This window comes from Cardiocondyla obscurior, linkage group LG01 (assembly GCF_019399895.1).
Source record: "Cardiocondyla obscurior isolate alpha-2009 linkage group LG01, Cobs3.1, whole genome shotgun sequence".
Lineage (NCBI taxonomy): Eukaryota > Metazoa > Arthropoda > Insecta > Hymenoptera > Formicidae > Cardiocondyla > Cardiocondyla obscurior.
In genome coordinates this window covers 9215547-9237084 of record NC_091864.1, presented here as the reverse complement: position 1 = coordinate 9237084, position 21538 = coordinate 9215547, and the positions used below count along the sequence as shown (strand labels likewise).

At 47.6% G+C, this 21538-nt stretch overlaps 2 protein-coding genes across 3 annotated transcripts in view; one reads left to right on the top strand and one right to left on the bottom strand.

Annotated features, from left to right (window-relative positions):
* Positions 1-62: 62 nt before the first annotated feature.
* Positions 63-20620, bottom strand: LOC139102442 (uncharacterized). Its single transcript, XM_070656337.1, has 8 exons — positions 20342-20620; positions 12379-12425; positions 9478-9614; positions 8356-8571; positions 3759-4429; positions 3431-3630; positions 3193-3355; positions 63-2795 (listed from the first exon to the last, which is right to left on the bottom strand). Exons 2-8 carry the CDS (start codon positions 12416-12418, stop codon positions 1064-1066), a joined length of 3159 nt encoding a protein of 1052 aa, XP_070512438.1. The 5' UTR covers positions 12419-12425; positions 20342-20620; the 3' UTR covers positions 63-1063.
* The window catches only part of LOC139102585 (uncharacterized), a 33406-nt gene continuing 16681 nt past the window's right edge, over positions 4814-21538 (top strand). Inside the window, exon 1 of one of the 2 annotated variants that reach the window (XM_070656645.1) lies at positions 4814-6460. The gene's annotated coding sequence lies outside the window, so the exon portion shown is untranslated. Of the gene's footprint in view, positions 6466-21538 lie in introns of both variants that reach the window. The other variant, XM_070656636.1, reaches the window with a different exon arrangement.

The following is a 21538-nucleotide window of genomic DNA, read 5'->3' as shown; positions in this document are numbered from 1 at the left end:
ACCGCTTGCAGCCGTCGAGATATAAATAGGGACAATGAACAACGAGTATTTTTTTTCTCACTCTTTTATATCATACGTAAATATCGACATAGCTTTAAGACAAGATATACGCTCAGGAAGACTTATCCGCTAGTAATAACTATCGAATTCGACAATAGAGCTTAACGCATAGCTTTATGAAAGGCCACATAATTTGAATCGTAATTTAACTGGAGCGAACGTGCATAGGATACAGAGTTACACGATTATTTACAAGTTTGTTTATAATTAAGAAAAATGAATATCTTCTCGGCGCCTCTGGAACCTCGGCGACGATCTCGATTAATGACACGTATTAATATCGCAAATTAAATTGTTATCAGAATGTATCACGTTAAATGCGGTTATTGCGCGACGCTGGTCCAGAGGCTGTGAGCTTATTATGTACGATATATGCTACAGAGAGCGGCTGTATAGTGCTACATCATTTAGAACGGACTCAAGAGTCATTCGGAATTTATCTAGCGAAGACCTCAGAACGAATTGTCCGCGATCGGTGTTGTCGATCGAACATTAATCCTGCCTTTGCTCTTCATCGCAATACGCGTGAAAAATAATGAGTATCGATGAGTATCGTGATTATTAATATCTCGCTGCTGGATTATGATTTCTTTTTTCAAAGGCACGGCGTGGCGCCCCTTCGCGATTGATAGTAATCTCCCTCTTCCGATCTTTTAATTTTAAATAATTTACATCGACTCGAAGTCTCGCGGGCAATTAGCGCGCCAGCTGGATCGCCCGTAGATTTTCCACCCCCCGAAGCGGCACGACGAGTGCCGTCGCGCGTTCTTTGGAATGAAAGATACCGATCATCCGATTGCAACTGGGGGCCAGGGGGTCGAACGCGATGGGTTCGGAAAGCCAGTTTCATAAAAGAAAGTCTCTTCCATGAAAGTGCCTTTCTCAAATCGATCGGTGGCAGTATAAATTAGTCGTTTGGCGCTCGCGAGGCAAGGTGTGCCACCCCGCCGGACTTTTAAACGCTTCCTCGTCACATTCGGTACGTCACAGTGCGCGTTACGCGTTAGTAAGCCGTGTAGTCCTGCCACGGTCTCTGTCTATATTGCGCCCCGCTGACCTGTATAGCCTCCGGCGTCCTGTAGTACACTGTTCGGCTCCGATCGTTATTGATATTCGCCGGCAGGAACTGAGGACTCGGAACAAACGATTTTTGCTGATGTTGCTGCTGTTGCTGTTGCTGCTGCTGCTGCTGCTGATGATGATTGATCGGCCTGGTGAGCTTGTAGTTGTTCTCAGAGGGTTGCAGAACTGTATCTCTGCCCAGCTGTCTGTGAAGAGGCAGAACGAATCCGCTCGGCAGGTTTGCCTCTTGAACCAAGGTCGGCGTTAGCGCGTCGTTTAAAGTGACGTCGTACTCGCTTTCAGGGATATCCTGAAGACGGTGCGTTACCTCGTTGATCCTCTGCTTCGCTCGGTAGCTGCTGCCTGGTCCTGACGGCAGATCTTGAATATCCTCGTTTCTGTACGTCGAGCTGTAAATGTTCGGCGTGGTTTCGGCGGACGGCAGTCTCACCTTGCTGCGAATCGGAGAGCCCAAGGAGGTCTGTATAGTGCCGACATTCTGTGCGTGCTTCTCGCTCGAGTAGTTCTCGATCCATTTAGGTGTCAGGTTCTCGTGTTGATGATTGCGCGAGTCGTACGACTGATTCTGAGTAGATTGTCCTCTGGAGGAGTTGAACTGATCTTCCGAGCCTCTCGAGATCTGCTCCTCGTTGCTCTTCTCCACCGGCCGTATCGCCGGTCTGGATATCGCGGTGTCGTACTCATCCTGGCGTTGCTTCTTCTGAAGATCACTTTGAACGGCTTTGTAAGCATCATATGGCTGTTTATCGTCCGATCTCAGAGCCGGTTCTTGATTGTTAGCGTTTCTATTATCCTCCTGCTCCTCTTGCACGTAATAAGTTCTGTATTCATTGTCGCTTAAAGTACTTCGGTGGTCGGTTGTTACTTCCTCGTCTTTTCTGAGGGATTGCGGTGCTTTTGAGCCGACCAAGGATAATCCCCTCGGATTAGAATTACCGCCGCGAGACGGTAGGAAAGGTCTCTTCACGATTCGAACGGTGGTTCGTGGCGGAGGAGGAGACGGCGGTTCCTCCAGCGGCTCGTCGTAATACTCGGAAGAGTATTCATCCGGATACGCGACTTGATGTTGATTCTGTTCATTTCTACCTTCCAGCTCTCTATCTTGGTAATCCACTTGCTGAGACGTTCTCTGAGATTTCTCGGACAAATTTCGGTGATAATCCTGAGTATCGCTCGCTGTACGGCCACTTTGAGGCTGAACAGGCCTGGACGGGTAAGATGGCTTTTCCGATCGATCGGTTACCGCGTCCTTAGGCTCCTCTTCAGGTTTCCGAATAAACTGCTCCGGCAAGCAGGTCGTCGTGGTTGACGTGGTGGTTGTTGTAGTGGTGGTTTTTTCGGTCGTTCGATCGTACGAATTAGGCCGTCTCGACGTTTCAGTCACGTCCGACAGGTCCTTCGATCTCGAAGAGGACCGCGAGCGTTCGTTGTCTCTTTCGCGATCGAGAAGACGAGGCGAATATGGTCGCTCTTGCCTGTCGGAGTCTTGAGATCTTCCGCGCGAGTCGCGATCCGAGGACCTCTCGGGACCGCGATCCTTTCCACGATCGAGAGCTCGATCCCTGTTTCGGTCCCGATCGTAATAGCGGTCCCTCGAGCGGTCCTGATGCGTCCTAGGTCGCATCTCTTCCGGCGATGTGTGATAACGCGTTCTAAAATATTAATTATACTTATTATTAATTGTATTATTAATCACTCTCGATGATTAACGTGAAGTTCAATGGTCGCATCAAACTTTTATAAATTGATTCTCACAACACCTTTGTTTTCATACTTTCATACTATCTCGAAGATATTTTTTTTAATATTCACGTAGAATTTTTGTGACAAATAATCTTAATAAAATATCTCATTTTGATGCATTTTTAATGTTACCATTTGAATGAATATGAGATATAACTAGCGATTATTATAATTTAACTTCAACCACAATGACAATTATTTTTTTAACGAATGGCGAAACATTTTTTAACATTTATGAATATGATTTCGTTTAGTTTGTTTAGTTGGCTGAGCATATTTTCATCGGTGTTGTGTACGTTACCTTACCTGAGGGGACGATCCCGGTCCCGAGTTTCATAGAAGTCCCTGTCTCTCTCTCTGTCTCTGTACGAGGGTCTTCTTCTCAGAGGCCTTCTGTTCGGTCTGATATCCTCCAAGTCGTCGTCGTAATAATCATCCTCCAAATCCGCCGGCCTCCGTCGTGGCTCCTCTTCAATAAAAATTTTTTTTAATTCAAAGAATGATTCGTTAACTTCTCCTTAAAAATCGTTCAAGATAGTTTTACCTGTCGGTTGCACGGTGGTGGTTTTGTACGCGAATCGGTCTTGCTCCGAGAGTGGGACCGGTCGTCTAATCTTCGGCGGCGCTCTCGGCCTCGAGTAAACCGAGCTGCTAGGCGCGGCCGGCTTCACCAGACCTTCCGTGTTGGATGACGCACTCGCCGAAGGTGCCGTAGGTTCCTTATCGTCGTAATCATCTCTATATCTGACGCGAACAGAACGTAATATATCAGATTTCGTAAGCGCGGACCGTTCGAGCAGCGCGAGATCTAGAAGTGCGGTTGCATACATAGGATACGTCGAAGTGATTCTCGATAGGATCAATGTTCTCACCTCTTATCCGAGTATCTCCGTTCGTCGGTGTCCCGGTTTCTCGATTCCAGCCGTCTGTCGTACGCGTCCGAGTCGTCCGCCTCCCTCGACGCAGATCGAACACCTTGGTCCTGGTTCCTTCCGCGGAGCCTCGAGTCGTCCTCCAGCGAGTCCCTCGATCTGGGCGGATCTCTTCGGTTTCCTCTCGCTGAATATCTGCCGGTGTCTCGATCCCTATCGTCTCTCCCGCGCGTCGGCGGATCTCGATCCCGGAAGTCGCGATCACGATCCCGGTCCCTGAACTCGCGGTCCCGATCCCGCCTATACTTGCGATCGTCGTACTCGTAGTCGTCTCGGCCGATGAAGTCTCGCGGACGGCCGTACTCGTCGTCATAATAGTCTTCCTCGTAGTAATCGTAGGGCCTCCTTCTCGCCGGGGGCCTTCTTCTGGGTGGAATCCGATCGCGCGCTGCCGCTCGACTGGTCGGCGCGGTAATCGGTGCCACGGTGGTCGTCGTGGTCGTCGTGGTCGTCGTGGCCTGGTAAAGAGCGTCGTTTCTATGCCAGTACTTTTTCGAATTCGCACAGTCGACCTCGGATACGAAGTGGCAGATGAAGGTCTTCTGGTCGAACGCCGTAAAGTTGGCGCACAGAAAGTCGTAGCGAGTTCCGAAGAGACAGTGATGGTAGACCTTGAGAGGGACACGCGGGCACACGTTAGAACCCCTCGTCGATAAGGAACAACGCCGTTCTTAATTGCGATAACGACGGCCGTCGGGAATACGAAATGAATTTCGCACGGCGGGCGTTTACGACACAGATTTGCGATCGATAGGTGAAAGTGGGCGGCAAATTGGCGCCGCGCGCGTCGAGACTTTCGAGATTTTTGAAGGCACCACGGCCGTTTTCTTTCCGATCGCCCGCCGCGCGAATCTCGCTCGCGATTCGTTACGTCGGCTTGTCCTCCCGCGGTAACGAAACGCTCGGCGACATGACGATTTCAGCACACTTTTCACTGCGAGCGATCTTGCTGCACGCCACCGCGTAACTTTCACACGGCGGCCGCAAGTGTGCGAGTACGAATAATTGCACGGAGTCGCATAAACATGCAAACCCGCGGTACGATCACGAACGAAAAAGGCTCCGCGTCTGCGTGAGGTATTATCTGGAACGTACGAACGCCGTAAAATTATCTCGGGGAATTATCTAGAATCATTCAGAGCACATCCTCCCGGCAAATGTCCGGCACCGTTTCACCGAGATCCTCGTAAGAAAAGGCAAGGAAGAGAGAAAGAGAGAGAAAAAAAAAAATTGTAAGCTTTGATCCCTGCCAATAATAGATCATGAATCTTACTCAACTGGCAGCGTGTAAATGTCAGACGATCGCTGAATGTCTAATCGCGCGTCTAACGAGCCTCACACGCGCGTGCAGAATAATTTCAGCGCGTTCGCAATCATCGCGGATTCGAGCGTTTATTCTTCGATCCGATTCTAATATCCCGCAATTAAACATTACGAGCCGCGGTTCGAATTTATTATATTCCTGTCTAAAACAAATTGCTGGTAAGAATTGAAATAAAATTTATTGTTGCCTTTTTATTTTAACGCTGATTAATTATCTCGATTCGCTCGCTTTGTGCCAAACGAGAAACGTCAGCTGTGGAGTTTAAAAGCTCGAAAGTCACGATTGAGCTCGGAATAGCGAAAAAACATGCTTGAGCATCGTGTACGACAGTCTTTTAGTTTGGGATAGGACGCAACGAGCTCGGCGAGAGCATAAAAAAAACGTAAACAGATCAGCTGGGCGTCGAGCTCGGCGCTTCCGAGAACTCCGTGCGAGAAGGACAGTCGATTGACGATCGGACCTATCGACTGTCTCAATTTTTTCGCGGTTCTCTCTTTTCTTCCAAGGGCCAAAATGGCTGACGGTCACTTCAGTCTAGTTGCACAAGCTCGGGCGCGAGGACGTGTTTTTAATCGCTTTGCAACTACGCGTATTTTCGATCGCGGATAGGAAGTGCCGTATACGAATAAGTGTCGACGCTGTTAACTCGGGAACGAACGATCATTTTCTGCACTCCTGTGTCATTCTACTCGCGTTCTGTGCCTCGTATTGTGCCTCGAAAAAATACTTCGGGAAGAAAGGGTTATGTCGCCGGCGGAGCGCACGGAGCGTCCGGCATGAAGAGCGCCGCGTCCGATATTTCGGACTTACTTCACTCGTCTCCTTCGACGACATTCATCGGGTTTCGACGACTGCCATGGTCCACTCGCGAGATCTGCACCTCGCCCGTCTTCTTCGTCGCGGGCGGGATTCTCGTTCATTCCGCCGACGAGAAAAGACAAAAGTGACTCTAGGACTTTATTTTATATCATAACCTGCTTCTTGTCTCGAGATTGTGGACGATTCCAAGGAAGGCCCGGCGGAAGTGACTAACGTTACGCATTAAGAGTGCAAATTTATTCAACAGCTGATCGTTCGTCGCGCTTCTTAATTTTAATCGCAAAAAATCGCCGCGATAACCCACCGTCATTCTTTCGGTCGTTCGTCTCTCGAGTGATAGTAATTATAAAAAAAAGCAGAGCAGTGTAATATAGTGTCGAGTGATTGTGAGTGCTACAAGACGTCAGGATAATCCGGAATACTGCCATGGGAAGGAAGGAAGGAGGGAAGGACGAAAGATAGAAAATAACCTACCCTAACCTAACCGGAAATTACAAATGTAAGGTAAGTTAATTAATATAAAGAATTTATTACAATCAACTAATGTCTCCGAACGTAATAACGCGCCCATGCTTTCTTCTAGTTAAGTAAAATTATCTTAGCATTAATTTTAACGAACCGTATGTAATATCGCACAGCCCGCGAGATCTCGGGCTGTGATAGTTTCAACGCTGAGGAATTTACGGTGGAAAGTCGGCAAAGCGTTCGTTCGGGACTTCCTTCGCGCCGAATGCGGGAAGTAAATCACGGTTATTTGCATGAGAACCGGAGCCGTGTGGAACGCATCTTTCAGGCCTGGCTTTGACAATCTTTGGGATCCCCGGGTACTGCGAGCTACCAAAGTGCCATTGTCCCTCGCGAATAGCGCCACATCGATCACGTTTAGAAGCATTAATCAGCGGGGCCATTACAATTGTAAATCTCGGCCCGCGGCCGGAAGGATAAAGAGATAATCTGCGCGATTGCACGTGATTTCCTGGCGGGGAAATCGCCGGGGAATTAATCGCTCGTTTCCCAATTTCTCTTCCGCGACAAATCGGTTTCGCAAGCCGAGCGAGATGACCGATCTTCCACGGCGTCCCGATATTTCCTTACGACGCACCGCGTCGCGCACATCCCGACCGACGAACCCCGTTACATTTGCATGACAATGCTCCATTCGTTCTCCGCGAAAATGATCGATAAGAAAACGAGCCGGAGTCCGGCCGGAATGGGGAGCTTGCTTTAGCAATCGCTTTCACAATTCTAGGAACGCACGTGAATCGCGGAACGGTCAGGGACGGGAAGCGTGGCGGACCACGAAAGTTCTCCTCGACTTCTTTCCACGGTGACCTTGTTGTCGCGGCCGGCAAAAGGTTTTTCATTTTCGATACCGGCTTCCACCGCGGCCGCTATTGCAATTGAGAATAGCGAGAGATCGGTGATGCGCGCGCCAATTATTTGCCGTTCCCCGAGAACGCCTTCACTTCGATTGTTCCGTCAACGTATAATCTATAAATCACTCGGCGGTTAATCGCGCGATTTCCTAATTACGTTCGTCCGTTCGAGCGTTTTCGTCGAGCAAGCGCGTTTGGAAAATCGACGTCGCGACGATTCAAACCGTCGCGCGTGGTCTTCGCGATTTTGTGTAATAAATATTGCGCGCTTAATGCTACCCACACGCACGCACACATTCGCGATAATTACTGCCCGCCACTTGATCGTAATTACATCAGGACGGTGTAATTTTGTTTCGTTCGGGCGACGCGAAGTGAGTTTTGCGGCGGTGATTTCTCAATCGTTCGTTTTTACACGGCAAACTCAGGGATTCGCGGTGAAACGATCGCTCTCAGCGATGCGATGATTGGTAAAAGTGTGCTCAATCGATACGCAGTTTTTAATGCATTCACGTCTTGCCTGAGAACTCGCTTTCGTTACGTGCTCGATGTCAACCTATCAATCGAGCCTTCGCGATCTTTCTGGCATCGAACATCGCGATTGCTATTTTCCGCCATCGTTAGAAATTCACAGGCAAGAGATCTCGGATCATTGACACCTGTTCATTACGAAGGAATCGTCGCAGAGATCTTTGATTAGAATTCGTTCAGGCAACAGCAACTTGATTTCCCTCCTGCCATGTTAAAATCGGTGGATATATTTTTTTTCTTTTTTTTTTAAATTTTATTTTTAATCGAAGAGTTAATTCTTACTTATCACTCGACAAAATTGCGAATATAGCAGCATCAATGTTTTAATAAATAAACTGATTTCAATCGGTGCTTATGCCGTTCGATGTAGCGAGCGCCGTTCGGTGTAGAAACTCACTTTTTTTTCCACTCTTTCCCGCGATATTACTATTATTACTTCGATCAGATATAATTCCTCTAATGCAGGTGTAGTTAGGTTTTTAATTACCTGGCACTTGTGCGGCACGCTGGCGTAGAATCCGTCGTGCAAGCCGTCGCACTTGAAATCAATGTCCTCGGGTATACTATTATAGAATGGATAATCACTGAGATTATATCCGTTCAACTCGCGCGGCAGATTCGGATCCCATATGTAATCGATCTGCGGGATTCCCGTCAAAGTGTGTCCAGTCGTGCCATTGGTTTCGGCCGCGACCGTTGTCGTCTGAAACAGAAAATCAATTACGATCCTTTCGCCCGGCAAATCGACGGTGAAGGGCATATATGATGGACTTGAAATTATTTAATTGAAACCGCGCCCCCGCGAAAAAACTGTCATTTCCTCACGGGGAATCCTCGAGCCGACGTCGAATTTGCGGTAATGATAGCTTCCGCGGACGGAAAAGCGCGTCCGGTAGACCGGTGTCTTGCGGAAAAGTCATTTCACGCTTCGAGTAGCGCGCTATAACGATCGGGGATGAGCGCCCGGGCTCGATTTGATGATGTCACAGTCGCTTGTACGCGAAGGTGAACCTGTCGGTCCGCTGAACGTTAATTAATCCGGTGCCGGCGTGCATTAATCAAAGTGCTGCGGCGCCTCCGCATGCAAATATTATACGGCGGCGTTAAACCGGATTCACGCGGTGGCTGTTTACGCGGCACCGTTCTCGCGATTTGGACCAGGTTGCATTACCGATGCGGTCAGCGCGCACTCCCCGTTTCGCATCTTTTCGAGACGCGGCTTAATTCGCCCTGCCCTCGCGAGATCCTCCTGATTATTCGCGAAGAAGCGCCGGCGAAATGAGAACTCGTTTGGCACACAATCGTCGTGACTGCGGCCTCGGTTTTGCAACGATCGTGCTTCGCCTACGTCGTGCCACCTGAGCAACACGATCGCACGATTCGGAATCGAGACGATGAACCGGTATAATTTCGCATTTTTTTTTATAGAAGTGCGCGGAGGGTTATATAAAACACGCCTTTCGTTCCGATTTAAATTTCAAACGCCGACGATCGAACTCGTAATTATAACCGTGGCCGTTGATCTCAAATCGCCGGCTCTAGATGACGAAAAAATCGGTCTCGCATTGATATACAAATATGAGTTTTTTTTTTTCTTTTTCTCTTGTACCTCCGAATTCGATTGATCATTCTCCTCGTCGTGAGGCTCCTCGGTCGTAGTGGTTGTCGTCGTCGTCGTGGAGGTCGCAATCTTGAATTTCGGCCTGGTCTTGAGCGCCGCGGAGACGGCGTGGGCCAGTAATATTCCTAAAAGACGTAAAAAGGGTGGTCGCGTTAGCGAGAACATAAAAATAATTTCCGTTTGGAAGTCATTGCGGGAGAATCGAATCGATGTCACGATCGTCGGCGGGACGTGTGACTAATCGCGCCGCGTAGTTCAATTTACACGCCCGAAAGAGTATCGGTGGCCCCGATAAAGTCGTCTGATACATTAAGGAAAAAGGCCACCACGCATCCGCGGATTACGTAAATCGCGAAGAAGCCTCGGCATTGCAAAACTCGAAGCAGCGCGGTGAGAACCCAGCGTAAAGTGTTGCAATTTTCTCTCGCCAAGCGAGCGCATTCGGTTGGGTAATTGTTCTTAAACGGATCAAGGCTGTCTATTGATCATTTCCTTTCCACGTTTTGTTGATTTACGATTTACAATACGTGAGCGCAATATGTGTTACGCGCATCAGCGATACACCGCATCAATCTTCAGTCAATCGCGGATGTTCCATTTTTATTCCATAATTTTCTTCTCATTGTCTTATTTTTATTTATTTATTTATTTTTTTTTTTTTTTTATATCTTTGCTTTAACCGGATTCTGCGCTTTTAATTTCTGCGTATCAAATTTACGTATCTAAAACGAGAAGGGGAAAACGCCTCGACTGCCACTAACGAGACCGTAAAGCCTTGCTACTGAATTGCATTCGCGACTGTTTTCAAGTAGTTCAAGGCTAGTCCGAGAAGTAATGGCTGAGGGGAAATTAAGGTGCAATGAGTGGACAGTCCTCGAGGAGCGAATTAATACAGAAATCGTCTCCGCGATATTTATCCACCTTTGCTGATGCGTTGGATTCGGTTTTTTCGACGGAGCGGCCGGATTCGTACCGTAAGTTCCACTGTTAGCACTCTCCCGATTAATCGGTGAAACTTAGAACGCAGAAAACGGACTCGCCAGGTAATTTACCAGCGATTTGTATAGGACTCGCAGTTTTTACGACTGCTGTTCGCTCCCGTTATTTTCGACGCGATTCTCGCAAGCGCGGTACACGTGCATACGGAAAAACGTGTTCGCGCCTTCGTTGAATCGATTAGGGTTGCGCGACGTGAGCGCGCGGCCCGTGGACCGGAAAGTGGACGTCCTCGAAGGTGATGTTGAAAATATGTGGCGGTGGGCCTGGCGATCGTGTAACGGTATTATACTTTTCCACAGGCCGCGATCGATAAAGCGCCGCGCCGTGCGAGCTGGCGTTGCATAAAAATGAATTATGGGAACGTGCTCGCATTCCGTTTGTGGGAAACGTTAAACGTAGGCGTGATCCCTCCCTGCGAGCGTTCAGCGATAAATCCGTATTTCATGACGAAATCCGCGGCCGCTGTTGCTATTTCTGTGCAGCCGTGTAAACAAATTGCTTCATTCAATTGTTCATTGGCGACGCGTGGTCCCGATTGAATGGGAATGATCTGACATTTCTTCGGTTCCTTTCGAAGGGCGTGACGGGATCTTCTTTCACCAAAGCGAGGTGATCCTCTATCGCGGAATTACGATGCGACGCGGGGCGCGCTTTATACGTGCGCGTTTTACACCACGGTGTCTAGCCGTTCAGCGCGCGTTAATAATTAAGCCGTGAACGTCCCCGCGGGATTACCGCGGCTCCGCCGTCGTAAACGTTTTACGATAACGCCGCGAGAGCGCCGGTTTAGATTATTTTTAAGCGCCGTTTTAAAGGCCTGGGATCGAATATTGCCCAACCGGCGAAAATGTCAGAAAGCATTCTAAATGCTAACACCACAGCGTCACGTGACGCAGCGTTAAACGCTCAGGTGAGTGTTACGGCCGCAGAACAGGTCGGTGGCGGCGGCTCGAATTCGCAGCGTGAGTTCGCGCGGGCAGCCGCGATGCAGTTTCCTTGGCGAGCCGACGAAATTCCGCCTTTATCGCACCCGAGGTTTCTTCCGTCCCCACCGAGACGGGTGACGTTGACGCCCGTGCTCGCCAAAGCATTTTATCCGGGGTTTTTCGGACTCCGAAGATTACACGCTTCATGCGCCGCGACAAGACAAAGGGGGACCTCTTGGCATTCACGACGGGTCCCTCTTTCTTCATGGAACTTCTCTGCGAAGCATTTTTGCGAATCGCACGTAGCCGCGAGTCGCGACGCGAATACTAAATGCGCCTTGATGTAACTTTAGAGATTAATTTCTTGTCCCTCAATTGATTATTCAATCGAAACGACCGGCCTGTCTCTCGCACATATTTAACGATCCGCGAAATGTTCTTTATTAATTTATAACATTTACGATCATTGGAACGTAGGAAATAATTAAATTCTTTTAATCATTAATTTTCTTTTACGGATAAAACGACAGATTATTTTAAACAATACCGATGCGCAATTTTATTCGCGCGAAAGTGGCAGTTAATTTTTCAGCACGGTGGCCTGTTTAATTTCGTTTGTATATGTTGTGGAAGGTAGAACGCCGGTTTGCATTGTGCGTGGAGCCGCGTTGAGATTCGATCTACGTGCGCGGTGTAAAATTCCCGGGTGTAGAAGGTCGTCCACTGTCTCCACGGCATTCCTCCGTGGCCGTGGAAAGTCCAAAAATACTAAGGACGCGACATTACGGCGGGCAAGCGCGATGGACAGGGGGAGAGATTCTTTCTTCTGCCGAACGGTAAACAGGATTTCAAGAAATAGTAGAAATCGAGTAAAAGTCCCGCTGACAAGCTCCGCTCGCGGTATTGGGAATCACGATTCCCCGAGAAACGGAGAATCATCGGACACGGTGGAAATTGCGCTTACCGTACAGAGCGAGCAGCAGCAGCCATCGTTTCTCCCGCATATTGGCACTGTAACAGATAAATTTATTACTCGGTTACGTAACAGCTCAGTTATTATTTAATCAGTTGATATGTATGTAATTATTAATTTATATAGCAAAACATTTTCGTTATAATCTCCACAGCTTTCGAAGGCCAACAATCGCTCTCTCGGAGTGCGTCTGTCGTTTCAATTATTTTATTTTATTTTATTTTTTGAAATCTTTTTTCGCAAGGCGAGGCAGTGAGGATTCTGCGGCTGCGAGATGTTAATCGTGTTCTACGGGGTATTAAATGACAATCGCACGGCACTGACTGTATCGGTAAGCATAATCAAGGCAGAGTGCCTTAGCACCGCGCGTGGTCTGCGCTCGAGTATATGGGAACGGATAGGAACTTTCTCTGTGCTGTCACCACTGCTAACCATATAATGCACGGATAATGCGGGTGTTATATAAATGCGCGATCACGTAATATCGGGTGTGACTTTATAGTAGCGATTGCGAATGCCTAATTACCTAGAGTCTATCGATGCACCGGAGGCGCGCGAGAGTCACTTGAAGAATCTCTCGAAGATACACGGCGCGATAAACCTGCCGGCGCGTTACTTTGCGTTAAGCCGTTCACGCGAGCGGCGGTCAACATTCTTATAATAATAACGCCTCTGTCGTTTCTTACCCCGAGGGCTGCATCGCACCGCCTTAGAATTATCAAGTTCTGCACGTCGCGCCAAGTTCCCTCATATGTGCCGCGGACTTTTACTCGCGAGGCCTAACAGGATCGAACTAAATTCGCCGCAAATTGTCGCGAGACATAACAGATGGCCTTGGTTTCGTTTTTTTTTTTTTTTTTTTTTTTTTTCCCCAGTTTTGATCACCGTCGATAATTCATATTCCACAATGGCACTTGGAATTCTATTTCTATCCTTTTTTTTTTTTTTCCCCTCTTTGTCGTTTAGAGAAAGTAACCTTGCAACCTTCCAGCACCAAATTAGATTACGAATCGCAGAGTTGACTTACCCGCCGCGAATGCACTGCGCCGGTCGTACACTTGTACGGACGGCTGTTAACGAGGGTTTGAGTCACCGGATGTAATCGATTTGACGCCAAGAAATATAAAATTATTGTCACGTGCTTGATTGTTTTTTTGTCAATGCAAATTAACCGATTGCGATCGAGAGCGAGATGGGATTCTAATTCCCGCCTTTGGCTAATCGGAGAGACGGCAACGCCTGGAGATTTTTGAACGTAAGCGGGCACACGCGATTCCTGCGCTCCTCTCGGTTTTCCGCACAGAAACGTGCCGTACATGCTCGCATTAATTAAGCGCGCTATCGCGCTCCAGTTCCCAAAGAGATTCTTATCGCCTGCGTAAAAGTAGGAAAGAAAGAGAGAGGATACCTCCCCGCACGCTGCAGCCGCACAAGACTGCATTATTCAGTTACACAAGTTTTCGTAATTGTTTCTTTTGTCCGTGTCACAACGTGGGGAACGTGTTCTCAGGCGGGCATGGGAAGTCCTCTTCCAGATTGCAGATCAGTTTCATCCGGAAGCTGCGCCAATTAGGTCGGAATCGCAATAAAACGCGCAAATTTTTATTCGACACGAAGAAGTTTTATTCGAGGGAATATATATTTATCATCAGTCACGTTTCATAACCAGTTATATTGTTATATAATTTACCGTTTATTTTTTTTTTTTTTTATCGACATTTCTCGCATTCGTCCACTTCCTTCATGACGTATCGTAATGAGCGTTGTATATGCGCAATATTTTGCATATCGTGCGAACATAACGCCCTTTGACATACGACGGAGGATTATGTGTTGCCAGAAGACTCGCGACGCATAATTATTAAATTGCGCGCTTCAAGGAATGGAAGATGCGACCTAATCTGAACAGCGCGTTTCGGATTTTATTGAACGTCTTCCAAAAAAGGCCTTCTTATCGGGTTGCACGCGAAATATTTAGCGAATTACTAGTAACGTTACCTTACGGTAAACTACTTTATGTTACGACGTACGGATAACGGTCATCCACGCCCACTAAAGGTCACCGGAAATGACGACTGAGGCTCAATTGATTCTCCTTCTTAAATTGGGCTTGTCACAAAAGTGTTAAAGGACAGACACTTGTGTCCGTTTAATTCGGCAGGAAAAATTAATATTTTGAAAAGCCTTTTAAACATGGAAAATTCAGGCTTTTGTAATAATTCATACAAATTTATTCGCTGTTTCTTGTCTATAGTAAAACAAACTTCTTCGAACGATATTAAGCATTACGCTAAGGCGTGATTGCAAAAGTCGATAGCCTTCAAAAAATGTAGTATGCCGAAACAGCTGGCTTTCATTTCCTCGTGCGTGTTATTCAAGTCGTGCTCGTTTCGAGTCGTGTTATTGAATTAATCGTGAATCGAGAAAAACTGCGCTGTTGATTGTAATGCAATGCAACGAAAGAATTATTAATATATAACAAAAAAATTGTATATAAATTGCGATATCGCGAAAATTTCTGATAAGAAGATCTTCTTCATCTTTCCAGAATGTAGTTTTTCCGGTTGTTAACGAATGCTATTAAAATTCCAACAGATATTAAGATGCACGTTATTAATATATAATTAAAAAAAAAGAAAACAAGTTGTTTACATTTTAAATAAAATTGCATAATTAACTTTGTGACTTAATAAATTTTTCCCACTAATAGTTGTTCCAGAGCAGTGAACAAAGACAGATTGGGCCAACCGCGTCTCACATATTCCAGCGCGATTGCAAAGTACATTCGTTTAAAATTGACACAATCCATCGCGGTCCATCAGATCAAGTCACGAAGCGTTACGTTTCTCACCACTCTATCCGCGCTCTGGAATATTTGTGTTTTGTTGCATTAGTTGCAAGCATTGTTCGCTTTATATGTAGAAAGCGCGATTGTGCAAGCCAAATATATACAGAACAAACGTTAACAATCGCAACGAGAGCCGCCGGTCGTGCGTGCGCGCGAAAAGATATCTTTCGTAAATTAGATTATTATCTGGCCGCGGAGTAGAAACGTTGAACTTGGCTGGACGTGAGCCAGAGACACATTGAGAATTTTTGAGCGCCACAAAGAAAACAAAATTCCGTGCAGCTGCGTCTAGAATGAAGTAGACGCGCGTCAAGTCGCTCTTGACATTTCTCGTGAATAAGATTGTATATTTACCTTCCACTTTACATTCAAATAGGAATGCGCTCGAATATGTAAAAGTATTCAGAATTTGGAATATTAAAAAGACAAATTTATAAACAGAGTTTACAATACCGTCATCGTTAAAAAGAAAAACAAAAATGTCAACGTTCCATGAAAATTATTATACGCGAAACGTTACCTTTGGTAATATTTATTTTTTTATTTTAGCTGATTTTGAAGGAGATATTAGATTTATATGATAGGTTATTACTTTTATTGCACCTCGACTGTATATCGCGTGTATCGACATTCCATATTTCTCCAAGCTTCCGTTCTGACACTATAACACTAGATTTCTCCTATTAGAATTTAGAAATTTTTCTATAATCCGTTTACGGCGTGGATCTGTTTCGTTAATTTACGCGATTAGTAACGCATTAACTTATATGTAAAAGGAACCCGCCCGTCCGGCTTCTTCCTCGAGGTAAAGTAAAATTTAATAAACAGATTTATGGCACTCGGGCGTAGCTCGTGATATTCGGGAATTAGCTTCCAGCACCTGCATTCGCGCAGTTTAATGTATGCTTCAATGATCACAGAATTGAAGTAATCGAGATCGTTTATCGTAGATCAGTCGCTCTTACGCAACAAAAAGCTGTAATAAATAATTGCCCGTTATTTTTACCGACTAATTATTACAACTTCAAACGCAATGCATTAAACGTGTCCGATTTTCGACGAACTGATTAAAATTCAACTCACGTACGGATTTTTTGATTAGAAATTGTCATTGAGCAACGCTCAGAATTCGTTCGGTCGAGTCGATCGGAAAGTGTCTCGGCCGTTCTTGCCGTTCTTCGAGACAAGAGAACCGGCTTCGGAATAAATAATTTCACTCTCGGCCGAGGATAAAATTTATTCGACCGTAAAGCATCGGTCGCGTCGTTTTGCCGATTTATTGTGTAAGATCGACTATTCTATGGAAATAAAATATTTGGTCAGTGGAGAAAGAAAATTTGGCGAGCGACCGAAAGGTGGAGACTTAAAGCTCGATGGGCTTCTTGATGCGTGTCAACTCCACGAGTTAATTATTGCTATCGATGTAATTAATAATTGTAGTTCATTACAAGTCCTTTACGTAAGTAGCGATGTGTGGGATAATGCGCGATAGATGCCGTTTTGATAACCGGCGAAACTATTCGAAAGTTATTATTTAAGAAGCGGGCGGGGAATGAAAAATTAGGGGAATCCGTCTCCTACGAATTTCTCCCTTAAGAAGGGGCCTGGTGCTCTGTGTATAATTAGCGCGATTAATGTGTCGTGAAGCCGGTGCGCCTTCAACGTCTTCCTACTCTTCCTGTGCCGTGCGAACGATTGTTCGTTAGAGAGGAGAGTACAATGAGAGTCCGACGGGGGTCCATAAGAGATACTTTACGATACGCCGCTTCCTACTGCACTATAAAACTCTATTGTATAAGTTATACAATGTAGTTTACGTGGAAGCAGCTGTAAAGCGCGGCTTCTCCGATTTATTCGCACGTAACTCGGTATTTACGGCTGAACGCGGGAGACGATCTGGGCATTGGCGATCGATGACCGTCAGAAACACATAGCCTAGGAATTACAAAATTATTTAATCGTCCCTGCTAATATAAATTACGTTCGCCAAAGCGAGCATTTATCGAAAGTAGATTCTCGCAACGTCGTTGCGCGAGGAAGGTGTGACATACTTTTTACTCGTTGAAGCATTCAACCGGCGCAGTCTGGTTATCTTCCTACGAAAGTGCCGATGGTCAAAATTTCGCTTTATCCTCGGGCGAAACGTCACGAGCCGTCAAGTCAAAGTCCGATTTCTATAAAACACTCGAGATGTTTCGTGGGCCGTTTCTTACGTGTTTCTGCAAAATCTGACGTACGCGATAAAGATAAAAGCGAAAAGGAAGCAGCTAATTAATAGATAAAAACATGTCTACGTTCTAATAATTTTCATAAAGCCCTCGTTAAATTTGTACACGAAATTACATCTTTAAATAATGCTGTAACTTTTTTTTTTTTTACAACGCGCGATTAACTTTTTACCTGTCGGAATTACTCGTAACTTATTGTGCAAACCATTATCTTTATTTACGCGCCACACGGAAGTATATACACGTTCTTCGAACGCCTCCGCCTATCCTCTCATTTATTAATTCTCCTCCCCGTGAATGCGATTATCTCCCGAGAGATCGTTTACAGCGAGACGTGCCGGCGGCTGCGGGATAATAAAGTAACAGCTGCCGTGTACCTCGGGACAGTTAAGTCGCCTAACTTTATCGTCGATGATTAAAACTTTATTTATTTCCGCTCCGCAAGCCCGCGGAAATTATTCGCGATCGAAGCGTACTACGATAATTACCGCGGCGTTCAGGCGGCAGATATTTCACCGGCGACTTAATTTTCACGAATGAATTTACCGCACGCGAACGTCCCGTGCGTGCACGTCGATTAATCGAATGAGCGCGGACGAATTTTCGCGCCGTCCGATGGATCGTCAAGTCGCGCCGGATCGGCCGTAAACCTATCCGGCCGTTCGATTATGGCGAAGTTGCTCGTTTATTTTTCCGCCGGCGTATCGGGAGAAAGCCGACCGCCGCCGCCGCCGTTCGCGCTTGCCCCGGCGACGACGAACGTGGATTATGTCGTAACGCCGCCGTGGCGTGGCGGCAATATTGTTTACGAAAAAGATCCTGCGGACGAGCGGGCACGTGCCGCCCGATGCCGCTAACCGCGGAGGCTGTGTCACCCTCCGTTCTGTCGGCGCGCCGAGAAAATGGGCCGCGCGATTACGAAACGTTTTAATTACGTAACGACGAAGTTCGCGCGGAATGCGGGCCCGTTCGCGGGCATATGGACGCCTTCGCGGTTCTTGCGGAAGACGCCGTCGGAAAACCGGACGATGTGTGCGAGCCTGGCGATCGAGATCCGGTTTTCGGCGGTGTCGAATTTTAAGACTTTGACGGAGAAATTGTGCGCCGAGCCGCGGCAAAATGGAGAAAAAGTGCGAATTTCATTAAGAACAGCTGGCAAGGCGTGTCTCTCTCGGTGCGAATTAAATTCACATTCGAACGTGTGTACAATCGCCCCGCGGAATCCGCCGATTGAAAGTGAACGTGGCGGACGCGTTAGAACGCATTGCGCGAGGCGATGAATTATATACTGGTAAAAGAGAGGCAACGAGAAAGAGAGAGAGGAGCAGTCGATTGGGGTACCGTCGAGGTTACGGAAAACTTACTCCGCCTAATGAAGCAGTCGGCTGTGAATTCTTGATTTAGATAAATCTACGTAAGATCGCGGCAAGCGCGCGCCATTGCGACTCGATTGAAAGTTAAATTTATATATACGCGCTAGAAACGTCCCTCCCTATAAATCTATAAGACCATTGTGTTAAAATCTGTTTATCAGATCGGCTTCTCGCGCAAGGCGGGGAATTAAAATTAAGAGTGAAATAGTCGGCGCATTAAAATTTATACGAGAAAGATGAATGATTGCGCAAATCAGACAATTTTCGAAAACTTTTCCCTCTCGCAATTTTTTTTTTTTTTTTAACGCGAGATTTATTTCCTGCTCCGGTAAAACGAATTAAATTGCCGACGAAAGTTCTTGTTGGGAGGTATAAGATTCGAGGAGCGAGCGTGCGTGCCCGATGCACGCGTGCGTGCCCGCGTTGCGTGTGTATGAGATGGACAGCGCGCGTGTGTGCACGCCGTAACACACGTGCGCGCCTTTGAGCCGAACGAACTCTCTTCTCGTTGCTCGCGATCTCCGGGGCGAGCAGATTAGAAATTCGTGACTTCGCTGGAACGATCTTCGCTCGGCTACCCGTGCGACACGCCGTTGCGCAAAAGAATCGAAAATCGGACCGACTGTTGTCGCCGCGGAGCGGAATTTCGCCCCGGCCCTTTCGATATCGCAGCACTCGCTCGAGCGGGAAAATGCGGCGCGAAAGTGCCTGCGATCGTGGACGCGGCAAAATTCGACGATAAAACCAGTCCGCTCCCGTTGATCGGCCGCCACCGAGATGCAAAAACGGCGGGGCAGGAAGGCGCGCAGGATGCGACGAGCAGCGAAAGTCCTGTCGTTACCGCGGTCTTCGAAGCGACTCGCTTTAATGCTCGCGCGCTCCTCATTTTTACGGATCCTTTTCTCTGCTCGCTCGGACGAATCTGGCCCGTCGGCCGTTTGCACTTCGCGGCAGTATCTCATCACGTTTACATAACTAATAAATATTAAAGACGCGGTCACTTCGCGTTTCGCGGGTATCGAGAGCAGAGCGAGTTGCCCTGAAACTTTTTCTCCGGACCGCCGTTTCAGCTGTCGACGTGCACGAACTGTCGCAAGAGGGAACTGTGATATTTGGACTGCGGTAGAGACTGAGAGAGCTCCTTCGAAATAAACACTGTAATTAGGATTGATGAGGCAATGCTAAATTTCATTAAACCCGCCCGAAATGTCGCGGCGCCTCGCTTTCTTTGCTCGCAATGCGGATCAAGCGACGCGCACAGGCGTCCCGCGTAATGCTCGAAATTAATAAAACGTACAGGTGTTACGACGCATTTCACCGAACGATCGAGGCATTCCTGCGTACGAGCGTCGGTCAACGGCTGCGGGAGCTCGCGCACGGCGTCCCGTCGGTGCTTTCGCTCTTCGAAAAATTGAAATTTACGCGCTGCAAAAATCTAGCCTCGGCCTCGATAATCGCGCGCGCGGCGAGAGCGATTCGCGGCGCAAATAGATGAAAAAACGAACCTGTCTCTCTCGGCTCCGCTGTTTTACGCTAATCCCTCATGAAATCCGCCGTCCTCACATCGGCTGGCACTTGAAATGCAAATTCACAGGTATACCGTGCGATCCCGAGTGACAGACGCGAACACCTCGTCGAGCGGCGGATCGACGTGCGTCCGGAAAATGTACGCCGTACGGTTTTCTTTTTTATTTATTTAATTTTTTTTTTTCGGTGGAACCGCGGACGAGACGACGGCTTTTTCGTGCGGGTGCGGGGCGAGATCGCGGCGTCCGGTCCGGCCAGAAGACTGCGCGACGGTAGTGGAAAAGCCACCAGCAGGAGCGTTGCGCTCCGACCACCATCGTCAGGTTGAAAGCTTTCTACGACCGACGATGAGGTAGAAGGAGGGAGTCGAACGGCGCATTGGCGTCTTTGGGGCCTGACTGGACATAGGCGTAAGTTAGCTGTAGACCAGAGGACCACGGAGACCGGGAGAGAAAGGCACGAGAAAGATTATGCCGAGCACAGGCTTGGCGAGTAGAAAGACACCTGCGTCGCCACCTGATAGAACCAGGCGCTCTCGCGTTCGCTACGCGCTACCAGAGCTCGATATCGATGCCGTAAGGTCATTGCTGCGTTGCGGCAGCACGCAATCCTGATATTTGCTCTCGACCCGCGATATCTATCCGATCAATTCGCGGCACCGCTTTGCAACAAGGCGCCCGGACGTATAATTACAGCGAGCTCGACATACGCGAGCGATCGCACCATGCGATCCGTTTGGTTTCAATTGACAATCCGCGGCAATTATGGATATTACGTTAAACATCGACGGTGCCTCGGGCCTCGTGAAAGATCCGAGCGGCTGGATGACAGACACGAGTGGTCGGGGCTCGGCTAAATGAACAGTTAATATTTTTATGACATTTCTGACGCGATTCGACGTCCATTGTCACGGGAGTTTTGCATTTTAGAGAATGGAATCCCTCCGCCGAAAGGTCTCCCGACGCCTTCAGGGCGCTCCGTCGCGATCCCTTCGTCATCCTTCGTCATCTGTCACTGACCTGGAACCTAGCATGTGCACGCTACGAAGGATACGTGGTATGGGAGATCAATCAGAGGAGTCGGAGTGAAAGTGGAACGTCGGGCGTTAATATCTTGACAAAGGATGCCGGGATACGATCGTAGGCGACACATGTGCCTCGGGGATGTCTCAGCGC

Coding starts and splice junctions, on each gene's coding strand:
- LOC139102442 (XM_070656337.1), bottom strand. CDS start 12,418: ATGCGGGAGAAACGATGGCTGCTGCTGCTCGCTCTGTACG. Junction 8,572..9,477: donor ATGATCAATCGAATTCGGAG/GTACAAGAGAAA, acceptor TTTCTGTTTCAG/ACGACAACGGTCGCGGCCGA. Junction 2,796..3,192: donor GACCGGGATCGTCCCCTCAG/GTAAGGTAACGT, acceptor TTAATATTTTAG/AACGCGTTATCACACATCGC.